A 21,192-nucleotide genomic window follows, 5' to 3' on the forward strand; every position below is an offset into this window, starting at 1 on the left:
GAAACTCTGGCTGAATATTCTCTCACACTGGAGTCTGAGCCTTCATTTTACTAGTTTTACCATAGCTAAAATCTCCTCAATGTAGTCAAGGTCTAACTAAATCTACCACACTGTCCTTCCTATCATTACTGACTCACAAGTTTGTGAATGAACATTTTCCCTCATCAGACCACAAGCTGAGTCTTCCACTGACTGGGATTTGAAAACTACTTATCCCATGAGACTCCACAAAGGCCATTTTTCAGCTCATATACAAGATGAAGAAAGCATATGGCACTGCCCCATTAGTGGCTTTTTTCCCTCAACCACAGATGTGTGCCCATAATCTTTCGATGGCTTTCCAGAAGAGCGACCAAAGAAACTACAGCATTAATTCTTCGATGGCTTTGGCTTTTCAAAACTGTATGTCTCAGATTCTGCCTTTAGGCTCATAAAATATTTAGAAATAAATCATTTACTTGTTTCCAGCGGACTTTACACAAATTTAATCATTGGTTTAGGTCATTTCCTTTATATTGACCTGAGGTAACTTGGATGCTGTTGAACCAGCAACAAAACATCACAAAGTTTTGAGCTCTTACTTTTTAAATTACAATTTCTGCAGAACTTGCAATCAGGCTTTTAAAAAATTCCAAACCAAGAATGGGCTTTGAGTTCAGTTGTGACATCAGGAGTTGTGTGAGCCAGAATTTTTCAGTGAGAAACACAATGTGTAAGCAAAAGAAAATAATATTATCTTTCAATTTTATGTATGTCTTTTAAAAGAACGAACTGCTGTGATAAGATTGAGACCAACAGATGATGAAATTCAAGTTGGAACTCTGGTTGCTGCCCAGAATGAGCCCATCAATTCAGAAGAGGAAGAGAATTATAGAGGCCACAGGCTTTTATAAGGAACACCTTGTTCTGTAGAAATCTCTCTGGTGTACTCGGTTTGTTTTAATGAGTTCTGTTTATGGCAAAATGCTAAAACCATATTATATATAAATTGAAATTTGATATTACACAAGCTTGTAAGATTTTCAGATAAAATCCCAGATAGGGTGAGAGACAAGATCTGTCCTTAATGCAGTTCAAAGAGATTTTTCATGAGGAGCTCCAGGATAATTTCCCATGATGCAATGGATTACTTTATTAGCAGTAAGTGGCACAACACAATCTTCTATGGAGAGTTAATATTTTTCTATTGATATTGATATTCATTCACTCACTCATTTATTCATTTATTTGTTCCTCTAATAAAAATGTATTACATACCTACTGTGTTCATTCGTTTTATAAATTTTATGGAACATTTACCATGTGCCACATAATGAACATGAAAATACTTACATATAAGGCTGTGCCTGCCTCCAATTAGCACAGTGTCATTAGGCCAAATCATGAGTATTAGTAAGACAGTTTTTAAGGTAAAAGAAGGTAGAGGTCTTAATTAAGTTAAAATAGTGTTAACCACTATTTATTTAGAGTTTGCCATATGCCAGTCACTGAGAAAAATACTTTATCTTATTTTTAATATAATTCCCATAAAAACCTACATGGTAAGTTTAACTCCAATTTCTAAATAACAAAACAGGTTTAAAGAGATTGATTACCATCTCTCATCACTTAGTGACCACTACCAAACACCCTGCATTTTACCACTTGTGTCAGTTAAAATATATTTTTTAAAGATTTATTTATTTATTTGAGAGAGAGAGAGAGAGAGAGAGCATGGTGGGGGAGGGGCAGAGGGAAAGGGGGAGAGAATCCTAAGCAGACTCCACACTGAGCATGGAGCCTGACATGGTTTGATCCCAGGACCCGGAGATCATGACCTGAGCCTAAACCAAGAGTTGGAGGCTTAACCAACTGTGCCACCCAGGCACTCTGCCAGTTAAAATATTTTTAGCTTAAAGCAGAAAAACTGGTAAAAGTGCCTTAAATTATAAGCATATTCAATTAAGTCACAAAGTAAGAAGTTTAGAGGCAAGCAGTTCCAGGGATGGTTAAATTTTCAGGTTAACAACATGAGGGTTCTCCTTTCATCTCAGGTCCACAAGACAGCCAGCACTGCTTCAAGTATCACATCTTTACATGACAAAATTCATGAAAGGAAAGGATAGGGAACTTTTTCTGGTTTCTGTCTTTTAATCAGGGAGAACAATATTTCTTATAAATTCTACATCAGACTCTCCCTTACATTTCATTGGCAAAAACCGGATCACATGCCCACCCCTAAACTCATCACAGCCTGGGAGCATGGGATTATAGTGATTAGCTAAGATCAATTATAATTTATCCCCTGAAGCTGGGAATGATTTTGCTTTTTACTTAAATAAAATTGGTTTTTGCTTAGCAGGTGTGAAGGAGACAACCAAAAGGATCTTCCTCATATACTAAAGTGCACATAGATTCTATGTGATGAAGATTTTTCTGGCTTGCCACAAGACACATCATCCTCCATAAGACTAACATACACAGAAATTTTGAATTAGCAATTAACCTAAAAACGTAGGACTGGAGAGTAATAACAATACAGGACATCTTGGAAGATTTTGTGCTGTGAATTTTAAACTGTGAATGGGGTCAGCCATCGAAAAGAAAGAAGGTATTGCATTATACCATGAAACACAATGAGGAAATTACATTTTTGTTTTAAAATAATTTATGCCATTGAGACAAAGATTTATAAGTCAAATCTCTTTCAACACCTTTCCTTTGAAATTTATTAAGAGTAGTCTTATCAATTCAGAATTTTTTTTTTTTTTGCTTCCTGCTACCCGCTCCATCAATTCAGATTTCTTGACAGACATAGTATTTATTTAAAAAATCTTTGCAACACATATTTTAACATTCTTAAATGTACTGAAACTTAGGCTTCCAAGTTAGGATGGCAGACTGAAAAAACATCTATTTCAGCCCCTTTTCTGGAATCCAACTAAAACTACAGTAGAGGAAATTTTAAAATAACCCCATGAGGAAGGGGGAAAGAGGAGAGCAATAAAATATTGGAAACTGGAAAGTAAATTCATGAAAGGTGACTGACTAGCAGACTCAAGACAGTGGGTCCCTAAACTGAAAGTGGGAGAAGTTGAGAAACAATTTGATGTGTACTACAGAATGCTCAGAGCATCATATAAAGTCATGCAATTATTCATGACTGGAGAAGGGGGGAAGTGGCAGCACCTAAATAAGGAGGATTAAGTGGAAATAACTTCTAGAGTCTCCATTCTACTCTTCACCCCTAGTAACTGCTCCTATCCTGTGCTACCACAGCAAAGAACCGGAGACTTATTTCTGGGAGACAACAGCATAGTCGGAGTTCTAGGTACCATGTGAAAATAAGGGATCTAAATGTGATTTTATATATACTGATTACTAAGTGCTGAGACTGTGCACTCTAGTCCTGTTCCAGCTCAGTTCCCAGTAACATTACAGCAGTCAGAGCCTTGCTCTTCAGAGAGAAGACTAGAAGATTTCTCTGAGGAACCTGACCCACCCAAGATGACAGATATACAAATTTTCTCTTTGGGGGTTCTTAATAATTAGTCCACCCATATCATCATATACAGTAGTCACTCCTAATCCATGGATTATTCATTCCAAGACTCCTACTGACTGCCTGAAACCAAAGATAGTACCAAACTCTACATATACTGTTTTTTCCTATGTACACCTACTTATGATAAAGTTTAATCTGTAAATTAGGCACAGTAAGAGGTTAACAACAATATCTAATAATAAAATGGAATGATTTTAACAACATACTGTAATAAAAGTTATGTGAATGTGGTCCCTCTTTCTTTCTTAAAGTATTTTATTGTACTATACTGGCCCTTCTTCTTGTGATGTGAGAAGATAAAATGCCTACGTGATGAGATGAAGTAAGGTCAGTGACACAGACATTGTGACTTAGCGTTAGGCTACTACTGACCTTCTGACAAGATGTAGGACAGTCATCTGCTTCCAGACCACAATTGACTGCAAGTAACTGAAACCACAGAAAATGAAACTATGGATAAAAGAGGAACTACAGTCAATTTTCAATTTCATAAACCTTATGCATACATTCAGAATTCCCATCAACTTTTTGGCTCATCAATCATAAGGAGACAATTAAGGCTTATAAGACATCTGAGAAAACCCTAATTCAACATGGACAATACAAATACAAGTGCAGATATTGAATCTTTGAGCCAAAAACAATGTTATTAAAAAGAAATACAAATAAGACCTTGGAAATTAAAAATATAATAATTAGAATGAAGAAAGAGGGAAGCATGAGGAAAAAAATAGAAGTAAAAACAAACAAACAAAGATTAAAAATAGGAAAGAAAAGATAAAATCATAAGACCAGTCCAGGAGGTCCAACATCAAAATCATAAAAATTCTGGGAAAACAAAACAACAGAAATAGAGAGAAGGAACTTATCAATGAAATGATTCAAGAAAATTTCCCCCAAACCAAAAGAGAATATTTTCTATATTGAAAAGGCTCATCAAAGGCCCAACACCACAGGTGAAAATAAAGGGAAGCTTAATATTTTCTCTCATCTCAAAGTTACAGAAGTACCTTATTTAGAAATATAAGACTGAAGCTTTCTTTTCTACAAATTTACTGTATGACTTTTCTATATTCAGGTAGTTTGTTTCCCATGCTTCTAAATGAGCACTCAGCTATATGCTGGGAAATATTCCAACATGCCTAACCCATTGGCATAGAGTTGACACTTAAGCAAATTGAACAAAAGATGTCATCTCCAAGAACCCCATCTTCTAGGTCTAATGGAGAGACATGGACAGAGCCACTGAAGCACAATTATATTCTTCACAACCTCATCATTAGCCTAGACAACAAAAAGGGGCATAAATAGCAACATCAAGATTCTTGCTTGTCAAGAATTCCCAGGGTACTTTCTTTGTCTTCTAGGGTCTCTGACATCAGGATCATAATAATCCAGCTCTAGAGATTACCTGGGTATGATCCTCAAGTCTAGTTTATGGTCTCTTTTGAAATACTGATTCCGTCCTTTCAGGACACATTGCTAATATGGAGAGGCTCACAGTACTACATCCTGAGATGGAGTTTAAGATCCTTCCAGATTATATATTTTAGCTCCAACTCCAGCATGCAGATGAACTGGCACCCACAGAAAGAAGTAAAAACAGGGTGGCCTACATGAATCAGCCTGTATGGTAAGAGATTACCACACAAATAGGGAATCAAATTTGATAAGTAGGAAGACCCAGCTTAGTAGGTTGAAGAGTAGCTCCCCTAAAAAATGCTCACTTGGAACATCAGAATAGGATCTTATTTGGAATAAGGGTCTTTGTGATGTAATTAAGGATCTCAAGATGAAATCGTCCTGGATTTAGGATGAGTGCCCTTACAAGAGAAAAAAGAAGGAGATTTGACATACAGAGAGACATAGGGGAGAAGACAGAGGCAGATACCGGAGTGATGCGACTAAAAGCCAAGGAAAGTGAAGGATTCCAGATACCACTAGGAGCTAGGAGAAAGGCATGGACCAGATCCTCCCTGAGGACCTCCAAAAAGAGCCAATCTTGCCAACACCTGGATTTTGGATTTCTAGCCTTCAAAACTGTGAGAGAATAAATTTCTGTTTTTTTAAGCCACCAAATTTGTGATAATTTGTTATGGTAACCAACCCTAGGAAATTAATTCACCCTCTCAGAGCTATTCTAAACCTGCTCTGGCTAGAAAGGAAGTGAAAATTCCTCAGATGTCATCTGCTTTGCCGATTTCATGATGCAAACAAGAGTTAATATCTCAAAGGCCCTATTTACACAATAGAGATGAGATCACTTTCAAACTTCAAAGTACAGTCATACACAACTTATTAATTTCCACAGTACACTTGGGTCAAATGGGTAAGTGCCATTAACTGCACTTCAGAGTATAGCAAATAAGCCCCTTGCTTAATGTCATCAAAGGAATTCTTGACAGATTGGCTTCAAAACAGACTCCACTTAAAGTAAATATGACAGGAAAGTAAAGCACTCATGGTCAAGAGTTGTACAAAAGGAATTGGAAAGCAGAAGATTTGTTATACAATGATTCTAGAAGGCCTCATTTCCTATATATAAACATATATATATGTATAATGTATATATTACATATATAAAAACATACATATGTATACTATATATATAACATATATATAGTATGCATACATAAAAACCATATAAAATTAATGCTGCAATCTTCCTTGAAAGACAAATGTTAAAACCCTGGCTTTTGCTACCATCAGCCTATTTCTTGTCACCTTGTTGTGAAACAAAAGTTTCCCTGAGAAATTTTATTGACCTGACAGACTTGCACAGAGGGTATCTAGTCCACACAGTCTTAGAATAGGCATGTCTCAAGCCATAATTTATAGGAAAGACTTTGGTGCCAAAACAGTGAACAAAACTATAATGTCTAGAACAAGGGACATGATAGATGTACTCTCCCCTGCCACAATCAGACCATATCTAGAAAGTCTATATTGTTTACAACATAAAAAATTAAGGATTTCTTAACATAAAAAAATCCTAGCAAGGAGGAGTGAAGGAATCAAGACTTTCAAAAGCAGCAACTCTTGAATACTGGGCGGGTTGTTAAATCTGGAGAGGGTAAGACTCAGATCCATGAGACAGCTATCACCAAATACCTGAAAGGGTGTAATGCAAAAGAGGATTTCACTTGATAGGTAGGGAAATCACATTTCAGCTTCTCATTAAGAAATGTTTTGGAAGGGTGGTGCAGTTGATTAAGCTTCCGGCTCTTGGTTTTGGCTCAGGTCGTGATTTCAGGGTTGTGAGATCGAGCCCCATATCGGGCTCCACATGCTCAGTGTGGAGTCTGAGTTTCTCTCTCCTTTGCCCTCTGCCCCTCTCACTCATGCTCACTCTCACTCTCTCTCTCTCAAAAAAAAAAAAAAAAAAGAATAGGGTACATGAATTAGCTGAGAAAAATCAGCCATGACTGGGACACTGTCCACTCTGCCATCTGTTACACACACTTTATACGTACAACTACATAGCTGTAAATAAGTCACATTTTAATCAAATGAAGACATAGTAAACTTGTTCTTCTAAGGCTTCTCAGAATTTAGAGGAAGGAGTACAAAGGAAAATAACCTAAAACACATGCTTCAAAATAGCTTTTATGTTGAAAAAATACTACTAGTAGGGAAAAGCTAGTAAGACAAATAGTGTTATTCTTTTATCTTCAAATCAGCACCAACAGAAGGACTCAAGAATGATGAAGAGAAAAAAAATGGAAGAGGGAAAAATATCATCAATGTATCAAGCAATGCAAACCAAAACAGAGCTTTAGTTATAAAATTATTTCCGTGTGATTTTTAAAGCTAGGTACTATCATGGGCACCTCTCTATACACTATTCACTGGAGAAAGTTACCATGGGCATTTCATCAGTACTGTTCCATGATTTTTTTTAAAAATTTTTGTTTAAAAGGCTATTTTTTTTAACAGTTTCTACTTCTGACATCTGTTCTTCAGACACATCAGGGATGCAAATATTAAACTGCAATTGTAAATAGCGTCTCATCTTTTCAAACCAAACCAGCCTCAATCTAAAACATATTAAAGGTATGTAAAACAGAAGTCCACTGAGAACAAAGAGACACACGTAGATATAATGCATATGTGGGGACTCACAAATGGGATCAAAGCCAAACATCGGCTGATGGCCATTGTTACCAATGGTAATGGAAAAGACACCTGAAAAAAGAGGCAAAATTCAAACAATAAGATATGAAAACCCATATAATGTATCTGAATACTTATACAAACAAAAAATGAGATATAAGCTAATGATAGAGAATAGGCTAAATTATCTGAGTTTAGATAAATTTGGCTTAATAGTTAGAATGTTTAAGACTTTCATTGTCAGGGTATTATTGGTTGAAGGGAATGAACATCTAGTGTTTGTTCACCAGTGGAAATAATCATGATCATTTGGTAATAAGATAACCATCTTCTGATCTAGGTGGAATGAATTCCTTAAGAGGGAGTTCCTAGGGCTCAAAGAAAGTTACAATTTTCCTGGGACAATATCTCAAGGCAGTAGGAAATTCATGTCAAAAACAGAGTATCCTCAGACCCCCTGTTATTCAGGCAGATATCGACAGGTAAATATTATAAATTTATAGGCTCAGTCTATTTAAAAAAAATCAAAACAAAAAACTTTGGCCAAGACAATTCTCCCTTTTCGGTGGTTTTTTTGTTTTTGTTTTTGTTTTAGCCAAAAAACTTGAAGCCCTATTCTTGGTACCTGCTCTGCATTAGGATTGTTAAGTATCCTGCACCAACCTAGGGAGAAAGTTCAATAGGCAGTCACTTTTGATACATCTTTAATAAACAGATATAAATCTATACCCCCAAAATATAGCTATATTCATAATTATGAAACTCTTTAATTAGAAAGTCACTCCTTTTGGGAATTTATTAAGAATTTCCTCTTGGGGCACCTGGCTGGCTCAGTCAGTAGAGCATGAGACCCTTGATCTCAGGATGGTGAGTTCAAGCCCCATGCTGGGTGCAGAGCTTATATTAAAAAAAAAGAGAGAGAGGGAGAGAATCTCCTCTTAATTTGTAGAAGACCCCTGAAAAAGATAACTTGTCATCTCACAGCTCAATATCAATTATCAAATAACTGAGAGAAGAGAAAAGAGCATTCATGTGGCATTCAAGATAAACATTAACTACTTATACTTAAGGTTGCCCTTGCCTTTCTGTTTGATGCAAATGTGTATCAAATAATAATATAAATCATAATAACTATCAATGTCAGACTCTGGATTGTTTGCATGTCTTAGCTCATTTAATACATTCCACATTCCTAGGAGGTAGGCATTATTTATTCCCATTTTAGATCTGAAGAAACTGAGAATCAGAAGTTAAACAAGATGATTCCTCCTTCACCATGTATTTTCTGAACACCTTCTGGAGGACACCATGTGGCAATAATCACACTATGATTTTTGGTTCACCTGACTGTCCAGATAGATTATACCCTGCCTAAAGGCAGGAGCCACGTCTTACTCCTTTCTGCACCCAGAATACCTACTAAGGTACTTAAAATGTAGTTGCCTCTCAATAACTGATACTCAAATATGCAACAGTAGGGGATGGCTGGATGGAAGAAGTAGAAGGGAGGACTGAAAAGGAAGGATGGTTTTAAGTCAACCAAGGTTGATGGTTAGAACATTGCTTTCTTTTTCCCTATGTTCTTCCTTTTTTTTTTTAAGATTTTATTTACTTATTTTAGAGCGAGAGAGAGAAAACAGGGGAAGAGGCAGAGGGGGAGGCAGAGGGAGAGAATCCAAGCAGACTCCCCTGTGAGTGCAGAGCTGACAGGGCTCCATCTCACAATGCTGAGATCATGACCTGAGTCGTAACTAAGAGTCAGACACTTAACTAACTGAACCACCCAGGTGCCCCTTCCCTGTGTTCTTTTTTAAATTTCTTATATTTTATATTTCTTGTATTTGTTTGTTTGGGCCAAAAGGCAAACACTCCAAAGAGACTGCCTAGATTTCAATCTTGGCTCTACTCCATGCTGTGTGAACTTGGGCGAGTAACAACTTTTCTAAACCAGTTTCCTCATCTATAAAATGGGGATAAGAGTAGTATCCGCCTATTGTCTTACTGAGAGAATTAAATGTGATAATGCCAGCAAAGCTTTTAACATGATCCCTAGTCCACCAGGACTATTCTGATAATCAGAGCATCAAGGCCACCTTTCTCCAATAGCATCCTTACACCGCCAAGGTTTTGCTTATTTCCTTTTCTATGATTAAAGGGCTCTCCTGTAAAGAAAACAAAAAACAAACAAAACAAAACAAAACAAAACAAAAGCAAATCTTCCTCATCCAAACACAAAGTAAGTTTAAAGTAAAGTAGAAAGGATGGAAATTGTTGATGATCAAATTGAGCTGATGTTTCAGGACAGGAAATGCTATCACTTGTGACCCCACAGAAGCACTTGCCTCTTCTATTTCCCACCTGTAGGAATTCCCTGGACTGCAAGATCATGACCTGAGCCGAGGCAGATGCTCAACCAACTGAGCCACCCAGGCCCCCGCTCTGATTATTGTCTTAATTTAAGTTCCTAGTACAATAAAAGACGGATATTTGAATTCAAGAAAATTATTTCAGAATCTAAACACTGTCTAAGGATATATGCCGAGAAGAGTAAGTATTAAAAACCAGATTACAAGCATTATGGTCAAAACACTTCATGGATCTTCCACATGTGTGGAACAATTACACCACCCATAAAACTGCTGCAACTTTTAGGACACACCAGACAAGATAATCATAGTTTTTAACAACCAGTAAGACCAGAGCACTGGCAGTCATAACAGATGCCAGATTCAATGAACCATAATGTCTGGGTCAGCTGATCAGCAGTCTTGGCCACACCCATAATTAATTTTGTAAATTTATTCTTTACATAATCAAAGTAGTTAATAAGTCCCTACTTGTTCTTATGCAATTTAGTGTTTGGTTTGTTCCCACAAATGCTCGGAATCTTGATCATATCTAGTTTACAGTTCCCTAAGCAAGCTAGACCATTGTGAATCAATACGGATACCACGCATGTGGCAGCTTCCTGCATGGCAGTAACACAGGAATGGAGGCGAAGTGTGTTAGGACTTTTATATTAAACCTCTCTTAGATTTACCTTCAGTGCCTCAAAGATTTACCAAAACAGTTAATAGCTACTCAAAAGAGATTAGTCCTAATGGTACTGGATGCTAGTTTATCTCAGAAGTTTATTTCTTATTTCCAATATGTTCAGGGCCCCTTTGTCACCATAAATTTTAGAGTCATTTATAATAAACATTATATTACATATTAATACTGTTAATTATATCCATCAATTGGCCATTAACATCTACTCTTTTAACTGCCAATATCCCACATTTCAAGTTTATCATTCTTTATGTCACGTAGAAGGACATTTAGAAAATCAACATGGTAGGGGCGCCTGGGTGGCTCAGTCATGACGTATCTGCCTTCAGCTCAGGTCATGATTCCAGGGTCCTGGGATCGAGCCCCTCATTGGGCTCCCTGCTCCGTGGGGAGCCTGCTTCTCCCTCTCCCACTCCCGCTGCTTGTGTTCCCTCTCTCTCTGTGTCTCTCTCTGTCAAATAAATAAATAAAATCTTAAAAAAAGAAAATCAACATGGTAAAAGTTTTAGTAGACCTAAGCACTGATTACATAGTGTCACTCTGGTGAGGGAAGATCATGAAAGCAATACAAATATTTTGAACCTAGTGAACCTAGTCTGCATCATATGTCAGCATTATGTATATTTTTCCGTATCATCAGAAATATGGTTTTCCATATTATGATGCTTAACTATAAAACTCTTGCCTAAGCCAAATCATACTCTTTGGCCCCTTTATTATTTTTGAAAATTACAAGTTGATTCTCTATATAAAATAATGAAAAACAAACACTTTATGACTGGTAAAGTGATACTGATGACCAGAACGGTCATTATTATTTATTGCCTTAGTCATTTGCATACAAACCTGAAGAGAGAATTTCCTTGGGTGTCAGAACAGGCAGATAGGAAATAGTAACCAGTAGATAAATGATAGTCACCAGAGGTAAAGCAGTAAAAATGCATCTTGGAATTGTCTTTCTGGGTTTTTTCAGCTCCCCTATAATACATAAAAGAGCAAAATCACAATGGGTAAAAAGCATGTCTTTAAATTTATCTTTAAAACCACGTCATGCATTAACTATTGGGCTGAATTCTTCCAATGTGCCCAGGCCACCACCACACTTACTAACACACATACACACAAACACATTGGTGAACTACTTCACGACTATTGCCTTTCTGAGCTCGGTGATAATGCAGAAAAGGGGGGGAATTTTCTTCATTTTCCTTAGAGATGGTAACATTTCTGCAGAAAGTCATAAGAGTGAAAATCAAAGCTGAGCCCATAGGACCCTGTATGGTTTGGAGCCTACCTGTGTCTTCAGCCTCATCTATTCAGGACAAGGCATTTATTTAGTCTAGGTAGTGGAATATGATAGTGAGCGAAAACAAACAGGAAGCCTAACCTCAAGAAGAGCTATGCATGAATTAAATAATCACATAAATAAAAGTGATAATAGTGACTGTGGTAAATATCCATATGAAAAGAGATAAAGTGCTTTGAGGATATATTATATGATAATTTGATGGTCCCGTTTGCTACCTGCGTCATAAGCTCATGGGCTTTTCTTCAGTTTCTCAAAAGTGTCATGGCCTCTATACCCATTCTCTCATGTGGAATGTTCTTTCCTTTCCTCGTTGCTGCGCTGACACTCTCCCTTCAGATCTCGACAAAATCATAACTTCTCCTGGGAACATAGGAGAGGAAGGTCTTCCTGACTAGCAAAACTGTCCTATTATATGATTTCATGGCATATATGAAAAGAGTAAAAGAATAAATCATAAATTCTCTTTTCCTGTAGGCTCTTTGCCTTCCTTAATGTCACCATTAAGTGCAAAAAAGAAAAGAAGTCATGATTTAGCATCATAGGTAATAGGTTTTCTAGAACAGTCTTGTTCTCAAATATTGTTCCATTTGTCACACCATTTTCCCCAATTTTGCCATTCTCTGAAAATTATCCCTGACATAAAGAATCGACATTACAGTTATGTGTATATAATGTGACCCTGTGCCCTGGCTACTGGTAATAGAACTGAGTACAGACCTCTGACTCACTGAAGGCCAATCACTGCCAGGATACAAGAAGATTCCTCTTAACAATTTGAACCAAATGTCAACAAAACCGAGAGAAAGAAGAAAAAAACAATGTAACAGTAGCAAAAAAGAAAGGTGGCTGATGAGTCTAGTTTTTAAGTCCTAGAGCTTCCCTAACTCCTGTTGCTCCTGAAGATTGGTTGCTCATGTTTTCCTTGAAACACAGCATTATTCTTCCAGCAAGTTCTTCTTTTACTGCTTAAGCCAATGTGTGTGGGTTTCTGTTACTTAAAACCTGATCCCTCTGACTAATCAATATCTGTCCTTTGACATATGTCAAATCTGTTTTATCTGCATCTGCCCACGGGTGGAATGTAATGTCCACGGTATACACTAATATGAGCTGATTAAGCACTTAAAGAGAAAAGAATTCCAATGTTCTCAGCTAAATGATGCCTGAACCATTTACTAGTTGTGGGATTCTGGACAATTTATTGACTGGTAAGGTTTCAATTTCCTTACCTGTATACTGGGGAGAATGGAAAATATAGGGACAATAAAATTCCAATCAAATGCCTAGCACTTAATAAGTTATTAATAACTATGGTTATTAGTCAAAGGTTTTGAGCAAGCAAAAAGGCAACTTTTAGGATTAACTACACTTTCCTCTGGGCCTTTTACTCTTTCTTATTATGTATTAGATTTATAGAGAGTAAGGAATATAACATAACATAACATAACATAACATAACATAACATAACATAACATAACATAACATAACATAAAACATAATTCAAGGTTATAATAGCCAGACAGTGAATATCCTTGGTCTTGAACTTGGAAGATAGATGTTCCTACAATATGCTACGTCAGCTGCCTACATATCACCATTTTACGGGTAAAAGTGTTACTTAGAACTTAGCTGTACTTAAAGTTTATTAAGTAAATTAACAATGCTAGCATACTCTGAAATTCCTCCTGAAAAATTTTGTTTACTGCCAGGTGCTTGTGAAGAGTTTGTAGGTTAGTAAATTCTGTGAATCTATCTTCAGCTGAGAAAAATTATCTAGCAGTGAAAGATCTCTGGCAATAGAACAAGATGAATAAAACAGAAGGCAGAGATATCTCTTCTATCCTGATAAAAGAGAGTGATGAAGTGAGAGAGAGAGAGAAAGTCAAACGAATTATGCTAGCCTCTCAAATTGCAGTGGTACATTTAATCACAAACTTTCTTTTCTCAATACTTCCCTGTTTAACTCAATGCGGACTGACTTTCCTCTCATGTCCAAAGTTCACCAATGACTTCTTACTTAGTGAAATGGCTTCTGCTCAATTCTCATACTCCTCAACTTCTGAAGCCCTTTACCATGTTGATTACACCCTCTTTTGTGGAACATAGAGTGATTTCTTTTTATAATTCTCTCAATCTCCTCTGGCTTCTTCATTGCATCTTCTTTCTCCACCTACCCCCTAAAAGTTGGCCTTCTCCAGTCTCCAACCCTATGCTGTTTTATTCTACTTCTCTCTATATACTTGCCTTAGTAATGCTATCTACTAACCAGCTCATCAGATGGAAACCATTTTGCAATCACCCAAGGTTACATGCTATGTCTTATATGCACCTGTATATTTCTGGTCTCCACGGCTTCACTCATATTATTTTATTGCTGGAATTTTTTTTAAGATTGTATTTATTTATTCAACAGAGAGAGATAGAGCACAAGCAGGGGAAGCAGCAGGCAGAGGGAGAAGCAGGCTTCCCGCTGGGCAGGGAGCCCGATGCCGAGGCTGGATCCCAGGACCCTGGAATCCTGACCTGAGCTGAAGGCAGACACTTAACCAACTGAGCTACCCAGGCATCCCGCTGCTGGAATTTTTTGAGTTCAATGAAAGTTGCCACCTTTTTGATAACACAACAAAAGATGATCTTACCATCCACTGGATTCTCACAGTAATCACATTGTTCTCTTATTACCACTTATTAAATACTATCATTCCATGGTTTTATAAGCACAGAATTATACTGATTTTAAACCATAATGATCATTTTTCAGATGAAGGAGAAAAAAAAAAAAGAGTAAGTCCAGAGAAGTGAAGATACTTGCCACAACTCATAAGTGGCAGAGGTCAGACCAAAATTTAGATATTGCTTTTTCCATTAAACTGTTAGCCTCTTTAGGGTAAAGAATATATCTTATTCATCTTAAGGAACTACTACAGTGTTTCAAAAATAGTGTTTAAAAAGATATTTGCTGACCAAATTATTTAATGCACAAGGGACACATCAGTGACTCAGGGGGTCCTTTGATTAAAAGAAATACGTGTTTTAAAAGTAAAGCCTACTTCATGTTGAAATGTCAAGGAAAAGAACTGGTAAAAAGGTTGAAGTTGGAAAAAATTAAATAAATGAATAGGGAAGACCCCTGAGGAGGTGAAAGAAAAAGAAGAGGGTTCAAAGGAAGAGACCGATTTCAAAAATGAAGAAATCTTTTGTCTTGACATTGAAGGGAAGAGTGTTAAATCCAGCCTCTGAGCAATTATACTTATGATTCTCTTCTCTTGAAAAGTACTGCAGAGCATAAGTGTGTCACACCCACTCATGACACAAACACAGTCTGGCATTGGATCACCCCTGAGGAACATGTCCACAACCCCAGAATTCATCCATTAACAGAAAGGAAACTCGATTAACATGGAGATCCCATATCTGTGGGCCCAGAAAAGAAAGCTGAAAAAGAGAAGTCGTTCAATAAAATAAGCACTTTTGAATGAATGGGGGAAACATTAAGACTGAGTGATAAGTGCAAGACTGCCATATTCTGACTCAATTTAGAAAGTAAGAAAGAAGAACAAACACTGAATCATCACGTATTTAAAATAAAATTCAAAATATAAAAAAGAAGATGTACATTTCACATTGCATGCAATAAGTCATGACTTGAGATTTTCTTTCTCAATGAATTGGTAATTACCTGCTATAAATGTAAAACATCCCCCGCCTGAGAATGCAAAATATCCTTGGAAAACAGCGTCTATAAATCAGAGGCTTCTGGAAACTCAGTATCGAGTTCTGAAAGCTCTTCCTTCCTCTCAACAGCAGTACCTCTCCACCCAGAGAAATAAGGGCTAGTGGGGCCATTTTCAGCACTAGGCTGGCTGGCTGAAGCCAAGTCACCTCTTTCACACTGCGAGAATTTGGAATTCCCACAGTCCGCAACATGGCTAGCGCCAGACGTTTCTTTGGCAGCTTTGGAGCAGAGCATCTGGGATAAAAAGGCTCAGTGCTATACTCAGCAAGGAGTAGGGCTTGGCTGGCAGCTAACCCTGGCCCCAGAAACAAAGCTGTCCAGAGATCCAGGAAAGAGATCAAGTTGCCGAAACATCTTTTGAGAAAATAGTAGTGAGCTCTGCTGTGTGGGAAGGTTATACCGATCTCTGCTGAGCAGAGAGTGGTCATCATGGACAACAGGGCACAAGCAGCCCAAACACACAGGGAGAGCCCCACATTCATGCAAAAGTACTTCTATACCCCTTTGGGGGCCACAGAAAGTCCTAGACAATTATATTAATGATTAAAAAACTTGTGCCCCAGCAATATCCAAACATTCTCTCGAGTTGCATCTTCTTCCTTTTATCCATTGAAATTAAAATATTTTTTAAAATGCGTATAAATCATAATTTCTGAATTTTTTTGCCCATCTTGCTGAAAAGGATGTTCATGGATTCTCTGAAATAAAATAGTGCCGTCCTTTTTGCTCCACCTTGTTAAACATAGCCTATTTTCAATCATTGACAAAATATAGGTGATGCATCTAAGCAAAAAAGTGTAAAGTTACTTGGAAAGGTGCAGTTTAATTTGTTTCTTAATTATTATCAAAATAATACATTCAGCTGGAAAAAAAGGAATCTTAAAAAACAGGGTATTACAACAAAACACAGGAGTTTCTTACTCTATTTCACTCCTTCCCAAACACATTCTGGTTCTTTTCTCTGGAAACAAACCATTTATGTATGGTTTTAGTTCTTTTTGGTAGTTGCCTCCATAACTCTAAATAATATGAAAAGACTTTTATTCACAAATATCTCAATTTTGGAAAGCACCTATTATTGACTTCCTCCCATAAACACTGAGGAATCAACTCACTTACTTTCCTCTTACTTAACCTACTTCTTCTTCCTCCCCTTTTTTTTCATCAAGCTCTCAAGAAACAAAGTATTTACCTTCCATCAGGCTCATGGAAGCCAATTAATAAGGTGGGAGAGTGAAATACCCTGCAACATAAGACTGTCCCTTAACCAGCAGCCATCATTCTGGTAGCATGGGTCACATGCAGAAAGATGTGAACCTGAAGTACAGGAGAAAGCCTGACCCCACAGACAGAGGTAAGGAAGTTTCTGAACATCTGAGCAAGGCCTGGGCCTTAGTAGCTCTTATATACATTGATTTTACAATACAAAGCATTGCTCTGAGTATCAACAAAGCCTTATAAGCTTGGGGCACACCACCAGCCTCAGAAGTGAGTGATTTCCAAATTATCCTTTAAGAGTGAATGAAAACAAAAGTGTTTATGTTTTTGTTCTGGTTGTGGCTATTTTCTGGCAGATTGCATCCAAGAAAATCCACTGAAAATATTGTATAGATCTCAGTAAACATGACCGGGTCCTCCCCCAAATGAAACCATGCCTCTCATCCCATCCCAGAGAGCAAAGACCTGGGAGTGAGGGAAGGAGACCAGAAAGCTCACCTTTAGATAGAAACAAAGTATGAGAAGTAAACCAGACACAGACAGACAAGTACTACATGATTTCACTTATATGAGGACTCTAAAATAGTCAAATTTATAAAATCAAGGACTGGAATGGTGGTTACCAGGGGCTGAGAGGAAAATGAGGAGTTATTAATCCACAGTCAAGTTCAGGGTCAGGTGTGTGTTTAGCTCTATGATGAAGGGCCCCAACTTCTGCAACATAGCCACACCATCAAGGATAGTGGTAATGAGAACTGACACAGATTTCAGTTCATTCTTGTGGGATCCAAGATAATCCCTATAGGTTCCAGCCTATTCTTGTTCCTCCCTCTTTTACACCTGTCACTCCTGGATTACTTGAACTTCAACTTCCCAACAGCAGACTTGAAGACAATAGCCTTAATAGAGACGAATTAATCAGTTTCTATAACTGCATGATGTCAAATCTCTATAACAAAAAGTCCTTGTAATTATAGAGGTATGTAATTAGACAAAGATTTAGATATCGACATAGCTAAAGATATCAAGATAAATGGATATATAAGTAGATGTAGATATAGATGCAGATATAGATCTAGGTAGATAGACAAAGATACACATACAGATTTCCTAGTTGTTCCGCTGCTCCGATTGATACAAAAAGCAAGACTATGCCATCTCATACATCCCTGGAATCCTGCAGTATTCAGGTATGTCTGTGATTCTGAAAATGAAGAATGTGAAAAAAGAGACTTGATCTGGGGCATCAGTCCCCATTTTGGTTTTCTCAAGACTATCAGAGATTCTCCAAACTCAGGGGAAGCACTCTTTAAACAGTATCCCTGGTCTGAGGGGCATTTACCTGAAAATACTATGTGGTACTACTACATCAAAAGGGAAAATGTGCAAATCATCCAGTATTAGGTTCACCGACATAGCTCCTGCAGAGCCCAAAGGAATATCATCCACACAGCATATATATAGGTGAGCTCAGCCATTGGACAGGAACTCTAGAAGGCTAAATGAGAAAGTGCCATGCCTGTGTCTTCTTACACATAACTTAAGAAACAGGAGACGGGGATCCGCAGAGGAGACATTTTGAAGGACATCGGATTTTACAGTGACATGCCACCTTAAAGGGTTTGCACTGTTATTCCTTTTTATCTTTATTTTTCTTTTTCTATAAGTGATCTCCTAAGAGAAGATCTGTCATGATGGCAGATCAAAAGGTGTCAATCTTATTGAGTGCATGTATATCATTAACTCAATTATACAGATATGCAAAAAAAAGCCTTATAGAAGTTCAGGAATGTGTCCAATTCATGTGCCTCTGGTTCTATCTTATTCCAGAGTCCATGATCCTCATGTCTAAACTCTACTTTTTGTAGCCCTGACTTAAAAAATAACTTTGATAGCCACAATGGCAGATTGAGGATCCCCACTTGACTGCTCCTCAATAAAAGCAGCAAAATGCTGGAAAGTTTGTCAAAATCAACCTTTACTTTAGAAGCTAATATAAGACTTGTAACAATCTGAGGAGAATTTATTCAAGAAAAATGTCTAGGGGCACCTGGGTGGCTCAGTTGGTTAAGCGTCCAACTCTTGGTTTTAGCTCAGGACATGATCGGGGTTGAGATGCTCTCCCTCTCCCTCTGCCCCTCTCCCCACTCATGCTCACTCTCTCCCTCTCTCTCTCTCAAATAAATAACTAAAATCTTTTTAAAAAATAAAAATAAATAAAAGTTAAAATTTAAAAAAAAAGAAAAATATCTGAACTTTTGTGAGTTTTTTAACTTGGCCTACTCGCATCCTCCTTTCCCCAGCTCCAGAGTAACCTTGAAAACCAGCAGCCCTGATATCATGGTAGCTGTGAAAACCAGCAGTACTGCAGCCCCTGAAAAGGGACAAATCAAGAGCACCTCGAAGAGCACCATCTCCAATGCATTCTTCTCATCTGACATATCTCTTATCTTTGTTTTTTTTAATTTTTATTGTTATGTTAATCACCATACATTACATCATTAGTTTTTGATGTAGTGTTCCATGATTCATTGTTTGCGTATAACGCCCAGTGCTCCACGCAGAACGTGCCCTCTTTAATACCCATCACCAGGCTAACCCATCCCCCCACCCCCCTCCCCTCGAGAACCCTCAGTTTGTTTTTCAGAGTCCATTGTCTCTCATGAGGAATTCTTTTTTTTTTTTAAGATTTTTATTTATTTATTTTGAGAGAGAGAGAATGAGAGAGAGAGAGAGAGAGAGAGCACATGAGATGGGGGAGGGTCAGAGGGAGAAGCAGACTCCCTGCTGAGCAGGGAGCCTGATGTGGGACTCGATCCAGGGACTCCAGGATCATGACCTGGGCCGAAGGTAGCCGCCCAACCAACTGAGCCACACAGGAGCCCGCTCTCATGAAGAATTCTTAATCTCAGGAAACAAACTGAGGGTTGCTGGAGTGATATCTCTTATCTTTGAAAAAGTCCCATTTGCAGGGCTTTGACATTCCTCAGAGCTTGCTCAAGGAAAATCCCTATCTGAAGGGCATTTGTCTGAAACAATCAAATGCAGTTGATTAACACAACAACTGCCGAAGGCAGCAATGTCAGTTTAGTGAAAAAAAAAAAAAAAAAAATCCCAGCCTAAAATGTAAAAGGCAGATCTGGAGGAAGAAATGTCTAGAAGTGCCTTTGAAAAGTGCTTCCATATACGTGAATATCTAGAAGGCCACGTACATGTTCAGGCCTATCCAAAGCCTAGGAAAGCCCTGAGAGGGCCCCAATTCCTTACCTCTGGTTGAACTTGAGGCAGTGCAAAAAGGGAATGAAGCCTAGGGCCGACTGGTGAATTGCCTTAGCCTCAACACACACACACAGAGCTCCTTGGCAAACAGTGGAAGAACTACTGCTTCCAAGCATTTATAGAAACCTCAGATCATTGTTAGCAGACTACTGAGCCTGAACTGTAGAGAATTCAGTGGTTGCACACTACAAGGAATATAGACTGTATCAGGTTCCCAAGGCTATAGTAATAAAGCACCAAAATCTGAATGTCTTAATATACATTCACTGTCTCATTCTTCTAGAGGCTAAAAATCCAAAATCAAGATCTCAGCAGGGCTGTATTCTTTTTGACAGCTCTAGTTAAGAATCCTTCCTGCTCGTCTCTAGCTTCTGGTAATTTCTCGCAATCCTTAGCCTTTCTTGATTTATAGATGCAACACTCCAGTCACATGTTCTTTTTGCCTGTGTATCTTCATAGTGCCTCTCCTCTGTGCCTGTCTCTGTGTCTAAATTTCCCTTTTTAAAAGGATACCAGTCATATTGGATTAGAGTCCACCCTAAAGACCTCATTTTAAATCGATTACCTTTGTAAGGACTTTATTTTCAAATAAGGTCACATTCTGAGGTATTAGGTGTTAGAACTTAAACATATCTTTTTTGAAGTGCACAATTCAACCCATAATATAGATTTTATAGAATTGGTCCAGGAATGTGATTAAACACACACTCACACCAGCAGCAATAACAGCAACAAACTATGGGAACAGGGGATCTGATTTTCAGAGGTGCCACATTACATGAAGAAATAGAGTATCGGTCAGGTAACTACATAGATAAACATAAAACACAGTACAAATGAAATTTTGTAGGTTTTTTTTCTCTTATCTGATTTAAAAGACAACTATATAAAGCAATTAATATAAACCTGTATTGATGGTTTTATAATGTATAAAGATGTAAT

The 21,192-nt window shown here is 37.7% G+C and overlaps 1 protein-coding gene across 1 annotated transcript; it reads right to left on the minus strand.

The window, feature by feature from the left end:
* Positions 1-9,706: 9,706 nt before the first annotated feature.
* On the minus strand, positions 9,707-16,363 carry SLC7A13 (solute carrier family 7 member 13). Its single transcript, XM_027600212.1, is given in 6 exon segments — positions 9,707-9,819; positions 11,555-11,686; positions 15,697-15,765; positions 15,768-15,791; positions 15,794-16,282; positions 16,285-16,363. Coding segments are annotated over 6 exon segments (906 nt in total).
* Between the last annotated feature and the right edge of the window lie 4,829 nt (positions 16,364-21,192).

Source organism: Zalophus californianus, chromosome 4 (assembly GCF_009762305.2).
Source record: "Zalophus californianus isolate mZalCal1 chromosome 4, mZalCal1.pri.v2, whole genome shotgun sequence".
Taxonomy (NCBI): Eukaryota; Metazoa; Chordata; class Mammalia; order Carnivora; family Otariidae; genus Zalophus; species Zalophus californianus.